Source organism: Ambystoma mexicanum, chromosome 4q, assembly GCF_040938575.1.
Source record: "Ambystoma mexicanum isolate Mex_15411 chromosome 4q, UKY_AmexF1_1, whole genome shotgun sequence".
Classification (NCBI taxonomy): domain Eukaryota; kingdom Metazoa; phylum Chordata; class Amphibia; order Caudata; family Ambystomatidae; genus Ambystoma; species Ambystoma mexicanum.
This window is the reverse complement of record NC_090928.1, coordinates 533,184,482-533,208,118: the sequence shown is the minus strand read 5'-3', so window position 1 is coordinate 533,208,118 and position 23,637 is coordinate 533,184,482. Positions and strand designations below refer to the sequence as shown.

The following is a 23,637-nucleotide window of genomic DNA, read 5'->3' as shown; positions in this document are numbered from 1 at the left end:
GCAAAAAGGCACACGTTTGTCTTGGGCATGACGTTGGGGCATGGCTGGGCAGCAGAGAGACAGAGCTTGCGGTCTGGGAGTAAGGAGCGCACACGGATCGGAGATTACAGTTTAGTTGTTTGCTCTTGGTGCATACTGCCTAGAAACTGCCTTGGGGTGACCAGCTTCCTGCTGGGAGGAAGAAACGTGAGATTCTGCGACCCGCCCCACCTCCAATGGGAGCTTGTGCTGAAGGAAATGCAGACTACAGTGGTGTCACGTGACCCACGGTATGACGCGTAACATCATGACGCAGAGCCTTGAATAAAGAGGCCTGTTCCACGCCCAGCGGCAGATCACAACGGGGCCTATGAGACAACAACACTGTGTGTGTGTGTCCCTCATTACACGCTGCGCCACGCGTTCAGGCACACAGGGCCCCACAACATTGGTGACAAGGGTTGTGGACCTTTGCGTGCGCCTGCCGATCGAGGAATCTGCTACATCTGGGCCTCCGTCCACACGGCAGGATGTCCCTCAGCCTGAAACCGAGCCTCATTGTGCTCCGGCACACCAGTAAGGGATCCCACCCCACAAACATCCTCAGACTGCCCCGGCCAGAATTATTGGAACGCTCAGGGTGTTAAACTCACACAGAAAGCCAGCACGGCTCTCAAAGGAGAGTCCTTGTTCGCTGCCTCCCTGATCTTCGACCGCACCACACCACCCAAGGTGGCACAATACTGGCAAAGCGCCAGCACACCCACCACACCAAAGTGTGACCACCTACAGTGCTCACAGGGGCAACGGCTCCCCAGGAGCGCCTGTGCACCACATTTGGAGGTCTTCCCAACCAGCCAAGGGACTGGGGCAGTGGCTCCTTTCGGAGTGCCTGGGCGCCATCATATCAACACCCGTGCCGACACCACACACAAGGAGCCATGTCGGCTGACGACACTACAGCAGCCCCCGCACCACCACGCCTGCAAGGGGGGTCATCCCAACAACATGGCTCACTCGCGCCCCTGTGCGAGTTCGACATTGATGGTGCCCCAACGTCACTGGGACCTCGATGGGAATTATGGCGGCAGCGGCTAGAGATACTTCAACACCACAGGGGAAAAAAAGACAATCTCACCAAGAAGTGCACCCTGATATATTCAGCCTGACCCGCAGTCCACAAGCTCTTCAAAACCTGCGCCCCACTGATGACTCATATGATGCAGCCGTCAAGGCACTAAAGGACTACTTCGGCCCGATGGTGAACACGGACTACGAGAAGTTTGTGATGCTCACAGCCATGCAGCATCGTTACGAAAACCTGGACACATACCACAGTCAGTTCAGACACCTGGCCTCGACCTGTGGGTGGGAAAACAAAGAAGAGGAGGTAAAACTTCAAATTATCATTGGATGTCACTCAGTAAAGCTCTGGAAACAAATTCTGTGAGAACCAGGCATCACGCTCCCCAGGATCCCCGAACTAGTGCGCTCCCACAAACTGGCAGATGCAAGGGCCTCCAAAATGGAGTCAGCCCTGAAATCGGTAAAGCTAGAGGAAGAGTGCCTAGTAGGACGGCAATCTCCAAGGAACCAAGGAACAAGGAAGGATGGTGGCAGAAGAAACCACAAAACACTACCACTCCAGCCCCCTGCCCGCAGTGTGGGTATGACCTTCCTCATGAAAAAGACTGCCCAGCAAACGGTTACACCTGCATAAGGTGTGGAATCCCAAAATATTTCACCAGAATGTCCAGAGCCTCAGCCCCAACCACGGTGCCGAGAGGAAAGGAACGCCCCAGAGGTTTCCCGCAGGATAGAGCGAGTCAATCCCCCAATACCACATCCACTGGCCCACAAGGGGATCCTCCTAGTACGGGTTTGAGAGAAGAAGATGAAGATGTTTTCTTCATGTCAGTGGTATTCACTGTGGGAGGGTGAGGACAATGCCAACCCCAATTGCGCAGTGACTACCCTGAATACTCCAGTTCATGTACTCCTCCACACAGGAGCCTCAGTGAACATAATGGCCGATGAACAATAACGGACATTACCAGATCCCCATGCACTTCAAAACACAAGAGTGCGTATCTTCACCTTTGGTGTCAAAACTCCTCTACCACCGGAAGGCGCCTTCATCGCCACTGTCCAGCATCACAGAGCATCCATACGAGCCAGGTTCTATGTCACTAAGGTAGTTACACTGACACTACTTGGCTGTGCCGCAGCCGAAGCCCCAGGTCTAGACCTCGTCGACATCAACATCATTGAACGAGTTGAAGGAAGCAGCCCATGGATTTCCCCAATTGTCATGGAACACAAGCCCAAACAACCGGATAAAGTCCATATATGCGTGGACATGAGGCTTCCAAATAAGGCAATCAGGAGGCAAAGACACCTGACACCCAGCCTGGATGACATTATCGCAGAGCTGGACGGTGCCACAGTCTTTTCCCAACTCAACCTCCGGTCTGGCTACCACCAGCTCCTACTCCACCAGGACAGTCGGTACATTACGACCTTCACCACTGACATTGGCCTCTACAGGTACAAATGGCTGAACTTCGGCATCTCATCCGCCGCAGAGGTGTTTCAGAAGACCATCCGCAGCACTCCGGCAGGACCACCAGGTACCCTAAACGTCAGTGATGACATTCTTATACATGCCAAATCCAAGAGCGAGTATCTAGAGAGGCTCGAAAGAGTCTGACAAAAATCCAGTCCCTGGGCCTAACAATCCACCGCGAGAAATGAATTCTTCGTCTTCGTTTTTCAAGAGGGAGGGATTTCCGCTAACCCGGAAAAAGTCGAGGACATTCAAAAGGCCAAACCACCTGAAACATTGTCAGAGGTGAGAGGTTTCCTGGGCATGGTAACTTACTGCGGCCGCTTCATAAAACCTCACCAAGCAAGCGACAACCTGGAGATGGTCAGCCCTGGAACAGACAGCATTCGACAACATCAAGAAAGCGCTGTCTGATGAATGCATACTGACGTTCTTTGACCCCCTGAAGAGCCCGGAAAGTCTGTTCAGGCTCGGAGCCATCCTCACCCAGGCTAACAATGACGGCACACCTTGCACCGTGGCATACGCAAGTCAAGCACTCTCACCTACAGAACAAAGGTCATCACAAATGGAGTGAGAGGCCCTAGCAGTGCTGTGGGGATGCTGCCATTTGCACATAAACATTTACGGGAAACAGGCGAAGGTGGTGACCGATCATAAACCCCTTCTCCCCATCATGACAGGTGGGTCAGCGAATCCTCCTACTCGCATTGAAAAATGGCTGTTAGCACTCAGGAATACAACATGGACCTGAAATATAAACCTGGACAGAGCAATGCCGCAGACTATTTGTCTCCACACCCCAAGCCATCAAACACAATCTCCCCCAAGGAGGTGGCGGCAGCTGCAGAACACTTACTGCTCGTCATCGAGAGATCTGTCCCCACTCAATGGACATTACGGAAATCAAAGCGGCTTCCGCAAACGATGGATGCTTCCAAATTCTGCACAATGCCATGGAGTCAGGGAAATGGAAGTCTGTTCTAGAGGACCTGGGCTCCAAAACGCAAGAAGCCAAACACACGTTGCAGCAACTGTGGAAAGCACGAGGTGAACTTACGTTCACGGATAACGGACTCCTACTGAGAGGGCCCCACATAGTTATCCCCACAGAGCTGGTAGATCGAGTGATAACTCTTGCCCAGTATGGCCACCAAGGCACAGCAAAAACAAAAAGCTACATTAGAATCAAAGGTGGAAGAGTTCATCAAAGTCTGCAGGTGGTGCCAAGCCGCCACTCCTCACATCAGAGAACCAGCTATCCAGAGCATGCCCAGAAGTGAGGCGCCATGGGACACCGTCCACATGGATTTTTGGTCAACACAGAGAGACTCCCACTTCCTAGTGTTGGTAGACCAGTGGTCCCGATACCCAGAAGTCGAATTTGTCCCTTCCTTAGCCCTCCTAGATGTCATTCCCATAATAGAAAAGATGTTTGCAACCCATGGAAGTATGTTGGGACAATGGCTCCCCTTTCCAGAACGCGGGCCTAGAAGATTTCCTAGCCAGACGAGGCATCAGTCACAGAAAAATAACACCTGTGTGGTCACGCGCAAATGGTGAAGAACGCTTTATGCATACGCTCAACAAGTGTTTCCGCATAGCGCATGAACAAGGTTCATGTGAAAAGAGTCCTCTTCCAATTCCTCCTCAAGTAAAGGACAACCCCACACTGCTCGAAGGGAGTGGCTCGAACCGAGGCCTTTTCCGAAGGTGTCCACGCACATTTCTGCCCGACCTGGAGGGGAGAGATCCAGGAACAATAGACAATAGAGAAGTGCGGGTCCAAAGGGAAGTGGCAATCCAGAGAGAAAACAACAGGCGAGGGCTAATAAAACACAACATAGACATTGGAGATACAGTCCTAGTGAGAAATGGCCATTCAGAAGGGAAGCTCTCGCTCCCACACAAGCCTACACTGTTGAAGGTAGTGTGGGTGCAAGGTTCAAATGTAACGGCCGCTGACGACCACGGACTAGTTCTGCAAAACTCTGGTTTCTTTAGGAGGCTATCAGGCTCACCTCGGCTGCCAGCCGACTGACATCGACAAAATAGAGACCCCACAGTTCACCATCCTGCTGCCGAGGACGTCGACGACGATGCATCAGGAGACCCCCATACAGAAGCAGGCGCCGACCCAACACCCAGGGAGCCTGAGCGTCTCCTAGGACCGGCCCCTGCCAGCGAGACGGAACGGCGCTATCCCACCAGAGAAAGAAGAGGGCCTCCAGCGCGACTCAAAGACTATGACCTGATCACCTGAAAGAGAGTCACGCAAGAGACTGTGGTCCAGACTGGAGAGGACCGTGAGTCTCCCGATATGCGGGACTTGTGTATTTGACATGTCTGTTTAAACCCAGTTCTGCATGCTTGTTGGTTAGAACTTGTTTTGAGGGCCCGAGGCAGGTTATAAAAATTGAGAGGAGTGTGGTGTCACGTGACCCACGGCATGACGCGTTATGTTATGACGCAGAGTCTTGAATAAAGACACCCGTTTTGCACCCTTGCGGCAGATCGCAACTGGGCCTGTGAGCCAACAACACTGTGTGTGTGTCCCTCATTACGCGCTGCGCCATGTGTCAGACTACACAGTGCCCCACAACAACTACCCACATCAGCAGAGTGTCTTCCTTCTGGAACACTCAACCTGTCATTGTTAAAGCAGAAAGATGATCCTCCCTTCTGATGCTCTCTCACATATCAGTCAGGACTTTGAATAGGAGAAGGAACACCCACCATGCATCACCCCGGCTGCTATTGGTCCAGTTAGTGACCAATCAGAATGAAGCATTCTGAAACCTTGTGAAGAGTCGGTTTGGAATGGTACTGAATAGGACAGTAAACAGTAATACGTTAATTGACAAAACAATTGACATGTGTAAAGGCATTGGGCTGCCATGGGCTATACAATCACATTCCTCTTGTCTTTAAAGCTTAGACTCTGAGGACACTATGACCTCTTATCTCAATAAACACAAATGTTTGCTTACCGCAGCTGGTACGGGGGGATCTTGATTCCAACATCAGGAGCTGCTAGTGTTTCTGTGTGAGAAAATGTTGGGAAGAATGTTAGACTAGGAAAGAAACAGAAATGTTACTTCTTTATATGATTGAATACAACAGAATTTGCTTAAATGACAGCAGGAATTCATGCTGCATTGTGGCCCTGCTTAGTTAGGACGTGGACGCCCACTTTCTTTATACTTAAGCGATTAAAGTAGAGCACAAAAAACAATGGTTTGGAGACTGTTACATAGGGGGCATGCCCTGCTTACGACTGATTTACTGCCAGGGCACATGAACGGAAATAAACTAAAAACAGAACTCTCTCTATGTCTTATAGCCACAAGAGTATTTTTGAAACCAGAAAAGCTTCAAACTGATCCAAATCAAAAGGCAGCCTTGAGAATCTTACAATCTTTGGCAAGAAAGCAGGAGAGCATGTGATTTCATGTGGCATCAAACACCACATAAAAACTTTTCAAAGTCTGTAAGGAACTGGCCAATCCTGCAGCAGCCTCCTCTTCTGTCGCACCCACCCAGGACCTTTGCTCAGCCCTGGCTGCACACTTCACCGCAAAAACCCAAGACATCCTTTCCTCTGTCACTTCTACACCACTACATACACAAACACCTCTGGAGCCACACTTGGCCCTTCCACCACTTCTCCTCTCTTCTCTCACCCCCACCACACCTGATGAGATCGCCAGACAAGTCTGGTCTATGAAGGCCTCATCCAAACAGGTGGACCCTTGCCCCTTCAAAACCATTAAGGACAACATTGACTCTCTCGCTCCAGCCTTGGCTGATCTCTGCAATCTCTCTTTTGCCACAGGACCTTTACCTACTTCTCTTAAGCACTCCATTGTGCACCCTGTGCTTAAGAAACCCTCTGCCGACCCCTCCATTCCGTCAAACTACTGCCCCATCTCTGGCACGCCTTTCCTGGGCAAACTCCTGGAGAAGCTGGCTATCTCTCAGCTCCCCCTCGACACTGAATCCACTGGTTGCCTCCACAACCATCGGTCTGACTTTAGAGCATCCAGAGGCACGGAAACTGCTCTTCTGAACACCTGTAAAGACCTGCTCTCAAATCTTGACACCAACTGTCCTAATTCTTCTTGACCTCTCTTCTGCCTTTGACACAGTAAAACACAACATCCTGATTGCACGTCTCCATGACACCCTGGGAATCACAGGTCAGGCTCTGGCGTGGTTAACCTCCTTCCTTTCCGACCGCCCATCCCAGGTGGAACTTGGGTCCTTTTTCTCTCCCATCACGTTTTCAACCTGTGGCATTCCCCAGGGTTCCATCCTATCCCCCTGGTCTTCAATGTCTACATAGCTACCCTGGCACATGCGATTTCCACTTTCATCTCTAACTTCCAGTGTTATGCGGATGACACACAACTCTCCTTCAGGCTACCCTCAGCCACCTCTTCTACCTCGCTCGTATGTGACTGTCTGTCAGCAATTCATTCATGGTGTGCTTCAAACTACCTCTGCCTCAACGCCAGTAAGAATGAGATCATTTGCATTGGGACTCCCACTTTCCCACTCCCACTCTGGACGGCCCCCCTTGGCCCTGCGCCCGCACCCACATGTGAGGCAAAAAACCTTCGGGTCATCTTCGACTCCACTCTCTCCTTCTCCACTCACATTTCGGACATCTCTAAAAAGTCCAACTACCAGCTGCACCTCCTCAGAGGTACTTTTCCTTTTCTCACCTTCCCCGAATGGATCACTGTCTCCAGAGCCCTGGTTCTCTCCAGGCTGGACTACTGCAACAGCCTCTTTCTCAACCTCTCTGCCTCTGCTTAGAGCTGGAGGTAAATGTTGCCAGATGTAGTTTATGTAGTTTATGGAATGTCCGAACTTCAACTGCTAATGCCTGTCAAAGCTTTGAGCTTCTTGTTTCCATCAGTCTTGACGTTCTTTGCTTTGGATATGTTGTTTGCAGATGCATCTACTATCAATTTTCTTGACATTACACCTCAAGATTATAAAATACTTGTGAAAGCATCTTCTCCTTTACTGTTACAGTGCCCCCCACTTCAAGTCTTCTGAAGATATCTGAGCGAGAACCGCTGTTTCCCCCCTACTAATAAAAGGGATTACTGACTAAATCACATGTACAAGTATTTATAATGATAATTAAGAAAATGGTACAATCCAATCTCATGTGGTCTGCACAAATCATTTTGCCTACTGCGACTGGTGGGCATGCTTGTGCGACTTTAAAAAAAATAACAAATGATGGGAGGCTTGGGATAAGGCTCAAGAACAGTACACGGCTGCAGCAGTTGTTCCTGGTGCTCCTTGCTGAAGGGCTGTGCTGCCAGAGCTCCGTAGGCCCGCCCTATGCCAATGCTCACTCTAGGCTTCACCTGAGCCACCTCTGCCCTGCGGCCTGTGCCATCCCTCAACCCGGTGCCACTGCTGGCCATCTTGACCTGGGCCACCCTTCATACACGGTTCAGGACTTTGTCTATACCCGGACCGCTCACGTTCACTTGGCCCGGGAATGGGTGCTTCTCTTGATAGGCCCATTGCCTGCCAGCATTAGCCTGCCTCTTGCAAAAGCAATCCAGGCAAAGAAGTCATCAGGCTGTGGTCTGCCAATGTCCTCATCCACCCTGGTACTATCAGAGATACATGGGCTGGGATGTAAAGATTTCCTACTCCAAGAGTCATCAGCTAAACGAACAGCAGGGATAGGACATCAGGTAACCCTGACCAGGCTGCCACACACTACAGTAACTTTTTAAAATAACTCCCTTTTCCATCTAAGGAAAATACTTCATATTTGTATACATTTTATATGCAACTGCTTAGATGGGGTTAGTTATAAACATATATTTATAGGGGTAGGTAGATTAGCCATACTTGTTTAAGGACTAATGTATAAACTTGTTTGTGTTATACCCGGTTTTATACAAAAAAGCTTAAAACATAGTTGTTGAGGAGAGGCTTTCCCCTTATGCCATCTGGGACAAAACTGAAGACTAATATATTGAAATCATAACTAAAGAAGCAATACGCTAGAACAAAGCTTTCTTATAGCATTCTCCTGTGTACATTTACCGTCTTTATAAAGTGTGCTTGTATTTCATTTATTTGGATATTGATAAGTTCATACTGGGAAGTTGGTACCCCTTCCTGTACCTGATCTTCCCATTTCCCTGCCCCCATTCTCCTATCCTACCGTGGCACAATCCCTAGGTGGTCCTCAGACATGAGGACCAGCAGTGGTGTGTATTGCCTTAGCAAAAACCAATCCCAGGTTTCTACGCCCTTAGATTTTTGGGCATTATCTTTTCTTCTTAATCTCTAAAAAATGTAAATTGGCAGTATCATTACCTCCATTGACTATTTAGATTAAGTCTACTAGGTTGGTAATTCTGGTCCATGTAGGGAAATCTAATTCAAAGAAAAGATGCAGATCAATGTGCTATTTTAAAACAAGCATGTAAGCTGCGGCCTGCGCATTGCATTTGAAAGACACATTTGCCATACTTTCAAGTTCCCGCACATCAAAATATAGTGACAAAACCTGAGATAAACAGTTAAAGTAAAAGAAAATATCCTGCAACTTTGGTCAAAAAGGAGAACTATTCAATCTGAGGAAAAATAATCATAGCAACTTAAAAGTGACAGCAAACAAGGATTTGGGCTTGTATTTTCTGCAGGTTTAGTGCTTATTTTCCCTTACAGAAATTAAGGGCCGGGGTTATAAAACCTAAAGATGTTGAAAATGTTGACCTTTGAGAGGAGTGTGAGAAGACAATACAATGGATAAGATGCTTTGTTTTGATGAACATTTAAATTCTAGGGGCACAGAAAAATATAAATTTAAAAGTGGCAATTGGGAGAAACCAACCTGAAGCAAGCGTCTGCTATAGTTTTTGAACTCTGCCATCTGATATTCTGTTCAATTCACCACTCCTCCAGCAATACAACAACAGATCCGATATGCCTTGCTGTGATGAATCCTGCAGAGTCATCACAGAACCTCAGCCTAAGTTCTCCTACCATGTGACTAGGGGAAGGCAACCCCTACCTGACCCTAACCCTGGGGGTGGTATCATGATGGAGGATCACATGGGAGGAGATGGCTGTTAGGGGGAAGTGATAACTCCCTTGGGAGGGATGCAGTATTCACCCTTTTATGAGGGTGAACGCTTTATAAACCCCAGATACCTAATGGCTTGCTGTTATTATACACATCACTCTCATGAAGCTACCCAAAGAACACGCTATGGAAAGTTCAAGAATTACATCTGATATTCCCGAATTGTCATGATTCTGTTTTGGGTAGAGGTCCTCACACCAATGGTAAATCATAAGGCCCTTCTATAACATTTCCTCTAACAACTCTCAGTTTACCCAATAGTCACAACCAATAAAATGTCAGAGAAAGAATGCCACTATGGACTTCAAGGTCCATAATGCATGTCAATACTGGGATGAGGAAGAGGGACTCCGAGGCAATGAAGATCAAAGATCCCAATGAACCTAATGAACGGTCTAGTTGTTGTAGTGTGAGGCACTTGAGCGCCCATTTAAATCCCAAAATGAGTTGCACCTGAAGGAAGGTGTGGAAGTAGCAGCAGAGGCAGAAGCAATCCAAACTCCTGAGATTGCTGACCGATGAACGCCAGCTGGAGCAAAAGCAGACAGAAAAGGCAGATGGCATTGCAGAGTTTGCGCAGCAGGAAGCAGCATTGTGACCGTTTTATTAATTAGCCCAATGACCGCAGAGGTGTTGGTCTACTGTGATGCTACTTTTGGAACACTGTCCAATCAAATACATTGACCAATTAGATTGGGGAAATTATACACACACCTCAAAAAGGTGAGGTTTTGGGTCTATCAAATGTTCAACACATACTCACTAAAGACTGACAGACTCACTCGCTCATTCACTTACTGATGGAGAGGAAGAGAGAGAATGAACAACAGGAAGGAAAATGAATAGCTTGCTCTCCATTGAAAGTAATAAAGGTATGATTTTACACAGTAATTGAATAGAATCACTGCTGAATGGAATTTAACCTACATACACGTTGAACATATATTTCCTTTTTACGTGACATTTAAATACAAGAAGGTCCAGTAATTTGTTGCAATTGAGTATTTTAGAATGTTGTTGAAATTCTGACATGCCCATTGAGTAAGTGGATTGTATCTATTTGCAATAAAGGGGAAGTAGAGAGAATTGGATAGGTAGGGAAACCTTAAACTAATTTGTTGTTTATCACAAATGAAAGATTCCTCCTGGACTTTAATGCAGTCAATCCTATTTATACTTATGGTGATGTGTGTGACACAAATCTCTATTTCTTGTATCTTTGAAAACTGAGGTGACTAGTGTGTTGATTATTTTTCATCATAAGCAGAACATGACTGTATAACTTATTTATCTTTAAATTGATTCAATTATGTCTATTTGGTTAATAAATATACCTTCTATACAACCCTTTGTATTTCTTGTCCCCAAAGGGGAGGGAAGTTGGGGTTCCAGATTCATAAAAGGAACTTTATTCAATAAAGAAGAATTGTGCATGCCTGGTTTGGGATGGGTGAAAGGTTTCCCAGAATTAGATGTCACCCGATTAAAACATCCTACAGTCATTTAAATATTTGGTTTGATTTTCTATCCAATTCACTTGCCAATTTTACCTAGGAAAACCTCTGTACCCTAGGGTTGTCTGCAATGGTTTCCTCTATATTTTACTCTCAAGGTCATAGCCTTAATCATATTTTCTCTATGTTATATAAATATTTAAATAAATACTTTCCAGTTCTTCACTGCTATTTGGTCGGATATCTACATAAAACATTTTGAAAATAGCACACAAACTGAAAAGGTCCTATAACTAGACCTTGAATTATCAGAACTTACCACAATCCTGGAACGGTGTGTCATCTACAGTTGTTAACCAATTATGTTTCCCTACAAGAAGGATCCCACAGCTGATGATGAAATGCCATTGACTCAATTTCTAAAAATATTTCTGAAACTTTAGAATTGTAAGCTCCCATGAAACCAGTGACAATTCTGGAACTGAACAACAATAACCAATGATTTAGCTCAGATCTTGGTAAGATGTGTATCCAGGTAAGAAAGTACAAGTGACTTTAGAGATGCAATTATAGCAAAAAGGAGAAATGTTGCTATATTTCAGCTTTCGGGAATACAAACTAGCAATTTATGGGCAAAAAACACTTCTTATTCAACCTGTATTGAATCAGGGGAAATTTCAGACTAAGGAAGCTTTCACAGTTCTGAATGAACTCTGGATCCCTTTGCTAATAGACAGTTCATACACCCCCTCCCAAGCTCAAGAATTACACAAAATCCTAGCATTTTTTATCTCAGATAAGCTTGCCAAAATCAGAGATGACATGGCCATCTAGGAGACAACTATCAACTCTTCGAGCATGTCCTTCTCTTGATGGCCAGCCTGTTTTAATGCACAAATGTGATTTTCTATCCACTGAACAATGGAAACAATTACTCAATGGCAAAAGCCTCTGGTACCATGTTCAATTTCAACACTGTTATGAATTTTAAAGGAATTGGTTCTGGGATTATATACAAAATAGCTTACTTTCTGAATCTCTCCATTTCACAAGTCAGCGCCAAGACAATTTAAAGGCTGCAGATGTTCAGCCTCTATTGAACAAACCTACACATAATTCCATCGAACTTCACTATTTCTGGAAGCTGATGGAATAGGCAACTGTCTCTCAGATTCAGTATTGTGACAGATGACCTCCGAAATCCACAGACGATGCTAGTAGAATGAAGGTGTTTTATTAAAGTTTTAAGTCACTGGTCTTGGAAGACTTGCATGGAGGAAACTAAGAGGGTCCCTATGGCACTTTTGGCCTCGCAATGGGCTCCCTCAGCCATCACCCATTCATCCCTAACCCCCAGAATCTCCCAGTCGTACTCTAAAGTTAGGTAAATCCTACAACGTCTTTCTAATCAGTACAGCTCGGGAAGATAGCTCAGGGGCAACGTGCTCACCTTGAAATCAAGATGACGTGAAGCAGAACAGGTTCGATCCCCAGGTCTGCGCTTAGAAACCTCTGGGTATTAAGCGCGTTATAAATAACCAATTACAATTACAGGGAAACCTAAGGGTTGTGGCCTTTTCTATCCATTTCCCACTAAAACTTTCTACAGGTTACTCCCGGTCTGTTTGACAGCCCAATCCCAGGGTTTCTCTTTAAGTATCTCTCCTTTTCTCTCTCTACACACACATAGGTCTCCCTCTGTCTCTATCTCTGCTCTTCTCCCTCTGTGATCTTTCTGGTCTCCCTCTTTCTCTCTACCTGTACCTTTATTCATTTTCCTCTTACTTCTCTCTCCACCCCATCTCATATCTGCTCCCCTTTCCTTCTCTTTTCCTCTCACTTTTCTTCTGCCGCCTTCTTACTTCATACACCACTCTCCCTTTCTCTCTTCCTCGCTACCTGTTTTAGCTCCTCACCCAATCTTCTATTTCTCTCTATGCTCCCCACTCTCCATATCTTGCCCTCTCTCTACTCTCAATCACCTATCTATGCCTCTGTGTCCTAATCATACCAGACTATCTCCTCCCATCTTTCCCAAATGCCTCCCCTTCCCTCCACCTTCACCACTACTCTCACTACCACTCTGCATGCTCGCCACACCCCCACCATACACTCTCTATATTTACCTCTAATTCTTCCTACACTTCTTCCCTACTTTATCATTTGTTTTCTCTTTCACACTCCCTGTTTACATCACACTCACCACACTACACTAAACTAAACTGGCACCACTCTCTCCTATACACAATACTTCATGTGCACTCTCTCAAAATACTGCCACAGTCTCCTCAGCACTTCACACCACCATCCGTCTTCTTACTGGTCTGCTAAGCCACCACCACTCCACCAGATCTCACCCAAACACCTTTCAAACTCCTCTGTGCTGGCTAGGCTTTTATAGCCCTGCCTTCCCACTTCCAACACTCCTCCTGGTTCCCATTGGTCCCCGAAGTCACATGCTCCCCTTGTCCAATCTCTGAGTAAGCTATTCCTGCAAAGCTTCAAAAAGGCTTTTGGCCTTTCTCCTTTTTCAATCACAATTTGCAGGGTTGCAGCCATATGAGCATGCTGCTTGTTTTCCTTGTTGCTTTCTTCATGTGCTGGTTAGTTTTGCTACCTTGTCGATTTGGGGAGGGTTTCTGTGTCTCTCCTGCATGCCTGCAGTCCCTTCTTACTCCCAATACATTTCGGGTTGCCCCACCCTTTACCCTGGGGTCAGCCTGCAGTTTGTAGGTCAAGTTTTGGGTGTCTTCTCTGCTTGACATGAATAATCCCATTCCTGTGGTTCAAGCCTGGATTTTTTTGGTTGCACCCAGGTGCATTCTGGGAGTTGGTGTCCTGAAAAAGCCAAAAGAACTCTGGCCATTAAAAAAAGGCTGACAGGCATTATGGAAGGGACAGCTGTAAAAGCAGACATATATAATTGTTCTGCTTTTCAGACACATGTAATGACGTCAGCACTTACCCTATTACCCGAACTAAATGTTCTTGCACTCAGGAAGGCAATGATGTACACTTAGAACATTAGTTGGAAAATAATTGGCTCTTTACAGGCCCTTTATTCACATTGCATAAGTATACATATAACTACGAAATAAATTCAACTAGTTATACATGAAAACATGGACAAGCATAAACACAATACATATACATAACCGTTAGTGCAGTTGTAGGAGAAATCTCAGCCACAACAACACTACCCAGTCCCGAGGCAGGGAGGCAGAGAGATCATGCATCAACTAACGGGCTCTGGAGCAGAGCGTCCTCCTCCCTCTCAGCTAGACTTCAGCACCCAGGAATCCAATTCTCTGTCACCTCCTGGGGATTGCGCCTCTCTTCTTATGGGGACAAATTCCTGCCCCTCATAAATTGCAGACTGTCCCGGCAGAAGGACAGACAGCAAGCATGGGAGGCAAGAGTTGGAAAATCCAGACAGTGGAAAAACCCAGCTCGTCTCCCGCGCGCTTGTTACCAGCACCCCTTATCAATGCACCTGCACATCCCTGACTCCCCTCTCGGCTCGTCCTTGAGCGAACAATACAATAACTATCCTCCATAGTGAGCTCATCCGCTTCATGCTACAATATCGCAACCATTGCAGAAATCATGTTTGCCTTCTAACTGAGCTTGCAAAAATGTAGACTTTCATTGCGGTTTGGAAGTGAATGTCCAAAATGGCCGCGCATCGGTGCCATGTTGTTTAGCTCATTTTCGCACACACACTACAACAATGCACACTCGGGGATGGGGGGGGTGAACTGGGAGCACTCAACTCTTTTATCCCACCTCTGGGGTAGGCTTGGCTTTGGCATGCTCCCTAGTAGCCCACCCACCCCATGTCAGGAGAGGTCTCTGTTCCCCTTTACAGGAATATGAATCAGGCCCTGTCACATTGTTTTCCTCAAGAATAAAGGGGCTCTTACAGCAACCGCATGCCGGCTTACATACTAGGCTCAAATCGGTGCATTAGGCATGTGGGCTCAGGTGGTATGTGTAAGGAACTCATGGTAGCAACAGTAAAGACAGACACGTGATCGTAGTTCAAGGATGTTTATTGAACTTAATAATGGGTGAGAAAAACGCCTAATCTAAACCAAAATCTAAGATTGAAGCAAGCTACGACCATCAAATAATAATAAGGCACCTTGTCAAATAAAAACGGCCTATACGAAAAATAAATATTGGCAATCCTTACTACTAAGTTACAAAAACAGTGTGGGATAATGTTCACCAGAAAAGAAAGAAGTGTTCACAAAAATGATAAGTTAGGATGGTATGGCTGTGTCTCCCTTCCCCATGTTTTAAGCACGGGACAAAGCGGTACTTCTGAACACATCACACTCCTGGACCCATTATTAGCTCCCTGGTCCCCTTGCGGGACCCGCAAAGGACGTCTGGTCTGACCAGATGCTCAGAGCGGGTCCCGCAAGGGAACCTCGTAATAGGGCGGAATGGGTTTACCGGCACCATTACCGGAGCAGTTAAACCCATTCCGCCCACCTCGTAATGAGGCCCAAAGTCTCTTGCCTTAGAAGGCCTGCTGATTCACAACGAGAAAGATTCTTTCCGAAGTCTTGTACTTTGGGCAATTGCTCTTCGCCGTTAGGATCTCCCTCTGCTGGGCTTGTATCCTCCTTGTAACTTGGGCCTCCCTCCGACGGGTTCACTACGGCCTTTCAAATGCAGCTTGCAATTTTCTACAATCTTAATGTCCTTCTTTTGAACAACTTCTCACTGTGGACAGCCCTCGGCCGGGTTCACTCTTGTTAGATACACTTCAACTTGCTTTATCACAGTATGGGATTCGCTCTCTTTAGCTCTCCCCTTGGCATCTCTCCGTCGGGCTCATATAGTCGCTCTAACACACTGTTCAAAGTTCACTCTGCTTTATCTCAACCTGTCAACTTGGGTCTCCCTCCGTCGGGTTCACTACGGCCTTTCCTTAACACAGTTCATGTACCTTTTAACACAGTTCATATTTACTTATTTTCAACAGAAAGTGTGGGTTCCCTTCTCCTAGCTTTCTTTCAGCATCCCTCTGTCGGGTTCACACTTGCCTTATTTCACAGTTCACAATCTTATCAGAAAGGGGTTGCCTTCCCCTAGAGCTTTCTCTCTGCCATGGCTCAAAGACCTTCGATTGTACAAAGGATTTGATGTGACCTTTGTAGGACCACTCCGACATCTCATGTCGCCCTTTCCTAGGACCTTCTGGTACAAAAGGGGCCATCGAGAGTTCTTTGACTGAGCACTCCTATGGCGCCTGCCCACTCTGCAGCTGGACCTTCTCTGGGCTTTCACAAAAAGTTAAAATACACACAAGTTCTTTGTTTCAGGTTCCTATGTTCATCTAATGTTACCACTTGCAACATTGGACTCAACACACGTCGGTTTATATAAGCTTCCTTCTACTCACCGGCTGTGTTGAACCCGCTGGCTGGTCTTGCCTCTGGAGTCAAGGACGGTACCATGGTAGCCAGCATGCCTCCCCGCCTGTGCCACCAGTGCAGGATGCCCCTGTGCACCGTTGACATCTGTTCCTCCACACACCAGCTGTAACTCCCAGTCTTAAGATTTCCCCCTTGGAGACTTTGTGGGTCTGAGTTGAAAAGGGCAAGGGCAGTTCCCCTTTCGTTGTCCTTCCAGGTCTCGCCACCTTTCTCCTCCGTTTGAACTGCCGGTTTGGTGTAGCTGGTTCCTTGTGCGTTCGGCCTTGCTCGAAGTGTGCTTTCGTGCTCCAACTTTTATCCATGTGGGGAAGGTAAAGGGCTGTCAGGTGTGCATGGTTAGTGTCAATTGCCTGATTCTGCCTGACCCGTGTGTTGGGATATGTCCGGTAAACGGCTCTGGTGTTAGTCCGTTGTCTGTTACAGTGTAAAAAAATGTTTGTATTGGGAAAGGGGGGGGTGGTGCTTCTGAATATCCTACAGGGTAGGATGGGAAAAGGTTTTACAAGGAAGGGGATACCGCGTCTCAACCCTCAGTGTTCCACTTCCACTCCCCGAAGACCCCTCACCCAGGTGATCCTTCCCCACTGGTCCACCCCCAGGAACTCGATCCAATAGTGATGGCTGTGTCCTGGCAACCTGGATGACAGATCCCCAGGGACTACTAAGTGAGACACCTACTGGTTTCTCACAGTCGGCAGCCCTGATCATATTGAATTTATGTGTAGCATTTGATACGGTCGACCATCAATCTCCGATTGGTAGACTGCATCATTTGGGCTTCCAGGGTACATTTCTTGACTCGCTTAACTCTTTATTGATTAACCATCTCCAGACTGTTGCCTCGGACTCCTATGAATCCTCCCCATCTTCCTTGCTCTATGTAGTAGCACAAGTATCTGTGTTGCCTCCATTTTAGTTTAACCGACACGTGTGGCCAGTTTGGTTCAATCATTTGCCTTTTGTTTTTACAATTACCCACATTATACTCAAGTCATCCCACGACTGGATGGTGATGGCACAAGCACTCATACTATTCCAACATGGGTAGCCTTACACTGGAATTGAGATATATACGCATGTACATTTTTCTTGAGCGTTTATGTATTGAGTCTTTAATCGCTGCAACCACTGGTGTACGCTGGAAAAATGTATATGCTTGATGCAGCTGCACAATTGTAAAATATGTATTTTTGTTTGTTTATAGATCACTGGATATGTCACAATCAACTGAACGTTAATGCTGAAAAAACAGAGATCTTCTTGTTAATAGTTAGATAGGCTATTGGACCGACGATGTCTAGCCTTTTTGTATCTGTCAAAATCCCAAAACAGTCTCCATAGTAACAAACCTAGCAGTAAGAGTGGACACATCTTAACGTCTTTCAGCATAGATTTCATCCACTGCACAGGCTGGTATTTACATACAATATTTACCTATTCCTCTCACACTTTCCAAACTACCTTGGTTATCTCTACGGTTTCCTCAAGATTGGATTATGCCAACTCTATTGAGACCACCGGGTCTTGCCAGTTTGTGATTTATGGTCCCAGAAATTGAGACAGACAAAAAGATAATTAGGTATTTACAGTCATACTCAAATAACCACAAAGTGAAAGGATGTTTGCCAAACGAAATACTAAATTTGTCAGGATAATAAATGCATCTAAAAGCGAAGTACTTAATGTTACCACAGTTTCAGTCTACAAGGTGAGGACAGGGCCAATGGGGTGTTTGACAAGGTGCAAAAGAATATGCACTCCCCTCCTATTCCAAAGGGTTTCCTTGTCCAAAGGTCCAGTGTTTTGCGAAAGTTTAAAGAAATTCCAAAATCGGTGTTAATGTAAAATCCCCAAAATGTCACAGAAGAATCTACTAGGAACCAAACAAATGTATCCTATTCTCCTGCCACAGTGTTAAGAAGGGTTGCTTGATCCTTTTATTCTATTCTATTCAGCAGGTAGTACTGAACTGTGATCCCACGGCTCACAGGCAGACAGATGAGGCTTGGGAATTGGGGTTTCTTGTCACCTTAGGGTAAGGGCCTGGAACATTTGGCTCTCCAGATGTTTGGGATGCCAACTCCCATGATCTCTCACCATTGATTATGCTGAATAGGGTTGATGGTAATTGTAGTCCGAAACATCTGGGGAGCCAAAGGTTGCAGACCCCTGCTTGGAGTGCGGGCTCTGCTTGCTAGGGTGACTGAATGGCCCTTGTGGGATTTGTTGTATTAGTGTGGCCCTGCGCCTAGCTGTCCACTTCCCCCTAGCCTACTGTCTTCTGGGCCTTCCTTTCACTGGATATTCCTATTCATCCCTCTCCAAACATTGGCGTAAAGTCGGCATCTCTAACCTCCCCAGACCTCTATGCTCTTCCGCTGGTCTCAGGAACCACCCTACTCTAGACTATCTCTTCCTCTTCACTCCATGGATGATAATCTCTTGCATCATCTTGCTTCAAATGCTACACTATCTTTGGATGGTGTCCCTTTATTTTCTCATACTGAAAACTCTTCTCTGGCTAGTTTTCTCTGCACTTCTTTGGCATTCTTTCTTGCCTTCCTGGTCCCAATGACTCTTGATTTGTTGGACAATCTTCCTGCCTATCAGTAATCAGTAATCCTTCTTTCTTCTGTCTCCTTCCCCAATCTTACTCTGTCTTCTTCCATCACCTTCCTAATACTCTCTCTAGCTGTTGAAATGTAATACTCTGATCTACTCTCTTTTCTTCACTTCCCAGATGGTATATCCCTTGCTTTTCTTTTCAAGCTGGTACCTTTAGCTCTCTTCCCAATTTAGCACTCCCTCCCTCTCTAGATATTCCCAAGCTTCCTTCTGTTCCACTTTCCCATTAACTTCCCAGATAGGACCCTTTCCTTCTCTTTCCAAACGAGTACCTTTTTGATCTGGTTTCAAACAATCTCTTTTATTCTCTTTGTATACTTCAAAACCTCTCAATGTTTTACTCAGTCCATTTCCTCCCAGATGGTGCTTCATGTCTCACTCTCCATGCGGTTGCCCTTATTCCCTAATTATCTTCAATAAACCCAATCTCTCCATACTTTCCAACGTTTCTTCCAGCTCACCATGTACCAGGGCCTCCTCCCTGCAGTACTTTCACATTGTGCTTCCTTCTTCTTGGGGATCCACCTTGGTCCAGGTATCCTTACTTGGGGGTCTCCCATGATCTGCTTTCTTCCTTCAAGCTCTTAATGGGGCTGATGAGCTAAAATTCGGCTGTCAGGTGACTGCTCATCCCCTTGGATTCTGCTCGAAGGTGATAGCCTGCACCTGAGTTTTGTGGGTTGTGCTGCTTTCCGATTGGGGTCAGGTAGTCTCTCACGTGGTTGGCCTAAAGCAATATAAAGGCCAGCTGCCATTTTCAATTTTAAACTAGCCTGCACTGTTTGAGGTTTCTCATCCCATAAGGCTGTCTGCTTTCCTATGGATCCCTCAGTGAGCACAGAATGAGTTTTTACAGTATATAAATGTTCATGTAAGGTAGAGAAAAAGATAGGTTTATCATTTGGGTCAGCTGCGTGTGGCTACAAGATATCTAATACGTTTACTACATTTCCCTTTCGCTTGGGAGACGCAGGTTAGCTTGTTTTCATTTACCCGACAATGGATGCAATGCATTCTACTCACACGGGGTTCACAAACCATAGTCTCAGATTTCCTCTGCACCACTGCCAGAAGTAACAAAATAACAAACCCATTATCTAGCTTGTTACCATGTTTCAAGTTCTTTCGCATCAAGCAATGTGTTGATCTTTGGCACACGACTGGGTCTGGCTGGGCGAAGCTGCCAGCTCATTCAAACGTAGGAGCCTGAATCCAAAAGGTGTTTCTGTGCACTTGGGGATTTGGGAATTCGAATCCCAATGTGACAGGCACTCGCCCTCTGAAAGGCTGCCTCCTCACAACGCGCCATTTATCCTAATCCCAATGCCAGCACCAGTCCCTGCTTGCAAAAAGTACAGCATCTGGTGGCTTGGCTCCTTCACAGTCTTGGTCCTTGTGACCATGTGCCCCCAGCTTTTCATCAGTTGCACTGGTTCGGTACAAGCTAGAATTCAATATAAAGCACATTGACAGAGAGCGGTTTATGGTCTTAGACCTTTATTTCTGACTTGCAAATTACAATGGTGTATCCCTTGCAAGGAGTTCGGACCCTCCACTGATAAATTCTCATGGTCTCGAGTGGGAAGAAGAAGAAGAAGAATCTCTTACCAGGCAGACAAGCTGTGGAACTAGCTCCTGCTATCAATCAAAGCTAATCCTGACCTCTTGACTGATCAAGACCAGACTTTTCTCCAATTCTAATACTTAGCATGCGCCTATTTGTTTCTTATTTTCATAGTGACAATAACAATGTTGGTTTTCGTTTTTAGCATAAAGATGCCCTCGGATTTCAGTGTTGTGCTCTACAAATATGTATAAATAGAATTAGCACCCAAAGGAGGTGGGGAGGGCAGCCTCCCAGCCAATCAGGAGGCTCGCAGTGGGGTCTTTACCTCATAGTAAAGCCCCCACTCGGAGCTTCCTCTGAAGCAGGAGGCACCGGGTTTAAGGTAAACACATCCCCTTATCACCTTCCCCCAACCCAAACCCCCAATTTCCACATCCCTCACCCACGCCCACCTCCGCCCCACTTAACTTGCACTACCTTGTGCCTGGCCAGTGCCGGGAACAATCAGTGTTACCAGCGCATCTCAATTACGGCAAAGGCCACCATGGAAAGGGAGATGGACTACGTGTAGTTCCCTTCTCCCTAATCCATGGTGGCCATCTGGGTTTGTAAATTGAATACAGTCTTAGGGCAGTTTTGAAATATGAGGACTTTTGCTTTCTACGAGTACTGTAAAATATACCCAAGCCTTACTTTAGGTTAAATTGATTTGGTTGAGTACCCGAGTAGGGCGCTGGTCCCTCCAAAAAATTGTTGGGCTAGTTAGCATGTATTCTATAGATGAGGGATCAAAAAAAATAGGTGTACAAAAGTGCCTTTATTATATAGAATGCCCTTCTGTTGACACGTGTTTCGACCTGACTCTGGTCTTTTTCAAAACAGGGCACTTAATTATCTTGCCACTCAGTAACAGTGTTAACTTGATGTGTGCATATTTTAAGGGTAACAACTCCCTGGGTCTTAAAGTATATTGAAGATCCCTGTGTTACCGCGGGATCACAGGCCAAATGGCACTCGGCATTTTGAATGGTACAGAACGTGGAGTGCCATTTCAAAAAGACCTGTTTTGAAAAAGACAAGAGTCAGGTCGAAACATGTGTCAACAGAAGGGTATTCTATACAATAAAGGCACTTTTGTACACCTATTTCTTGATGCCTCATCTATACAATACATGCTAACTAGCCCAACTATTTTTTGGAGGGATCAGTGCCATACTCGGGTACTCTACCAAATCCATCTTGGTTTGTCGTTTTTTAAGTTGAGAAACAGCAACGTGCTATTTCTCAACTTTAAAAAAACAACCATTAGCATTTCAGTAAGCATGCCCGGCTGCTAATAGCAATTAACCCTCTGGTGTGGGGGGTATTTACAAGGACAAGTAATGCCTGGTCTAACGTTAAAGCCCTTGCTTTGCTTTGGCTTCTAATTCACCCAGGCATTACCTTGCTGGGTAAATGGCCAATTAATTAGCTAGCCCATTCTTCTGTTACAAATAAAGACCAAAAGGTACAGCCTCCACACATACGAGAGCCAAACACTTCTGCCTCTGTGCTCCCTCTTAGTTGGAGAGTCTTAAAAGAAAGAGCTTTTGCTGTATTACTTAGAGGCCGCTTTGTCAATCCAGGTGATGTCATGTGTACCACTTACATCATTACTCACCCACTCCACCGGTATATCTGGTTGACAGGACCCACCTTCCTTGGTCTTTGGTCAATAAAGTAAATATAATTTAGTAGCCATAAATCACCCTCGGCTATCCTAACCTAACCATGAAGGAATCCCAAACACAAGTGAACATGAAACAAGTTAAACTGCTGGCCTTTTGCCACACACTCCCTATTCGAATAAGGACACACTTCAAAGCACATACAATAGCTCTCTCAGAAAACATTTTAAAGCAAAACACTGTTTTTAATTTGCTGCATTGCCTCCATGAAGAAAGAGCAGCTGGAGTACACAGCCATGCTCCTTGGGAGGTGGTGCCCTGGGAGGGGCAGCATGTTCTGAGCTCTCCAGTGAATTCAATACTACCTTTTTGAACTTAGTTTATGATTGTGGGAGAAATCAAAAACAATACATTTGCACACACAGTTTGGACTATAGATATAGTAGATTGCCTTCTAACCCGTTACATTAGGTTGCATATGAACACCCAAAGAATTCTTGGCTCTAAAACTGAACGGTCGGGATACAATGCGCAAGTTGCCACATGTGCGTTTCTGATAGAGACAATTCTTTAAAGCCTTTTTTATCTGCCAAGTGGTTGGAAATCTTGCAGCTCTTAAATGCAATAGCGTTGCATAGCTGTGGTGTCATAACAGAAACCCCTGCAGCCCCTGCTAAATCCTCATCTTCTATAGGAGGGATTCTGCATTTTGAGAGATACTCATTGAGTATATCTGTGTATAAGACTGTAAGATCTACTTCATAAAAGACGCAAAGAACTACACACAGTCCCTTACATTGACTGCATTGAATGTTTGGAAAAGCTGGCGGAGCATGGGTAAAACCTGGTCTGGCCTGCACATCGCTAACAGAAAGCGAGAAACAGCATTTACGTATAACCTGGAAGCATGTCATAAGAAAGGTTGCAGAGTCCAGATACAATAAACTACAATAATTCCACCTTGATGAGATATCTGCACTGACCACAGCAATTTGATTTTTGTGTGAAGCCCAGATTGTTACATAAGGATCTAATATAGAGAACATACCCAATGCACTAAGCCAGGAAGAACAGCAATACTAATCTTGGTTTTGTCTAAGTGAGGTTTAAACCAGTGCAACCCATCAACTCAATCATGCCTACAATTCAGTTCTAGAAGTTATGAGCCAGTACCTCCCCACTTGAATTATATGTTCA

General features: G+C 45.8%; 1 protein-coding gene across 2 annotated transcripts in view; it reads right to left on the bottom strand.

Annotated features, from left to right (window-relative positions):
* The window catches only part of ARFGEF3 (ARFGEF family member 3), a 1,236,769-nt gene that overhangs the window by 1,032,599 nt on the left and 180,533 nt on the right, over positions 1 to 23,637 (bottom strand). For both annotated transcript variants that reach the window (XM_069608078.1, XM_069608079.1), the window contains exon 2: positions 5,536 to 5,587. In XM_069608078.1, coding sequence (XP_069464179.1) covers positions 5,536 to 5,587 — 52 coding nt within the window. The remainder of the gene's footprint in view (positions 1 to 5,535; positions 5,588 to 23,637) is intronic.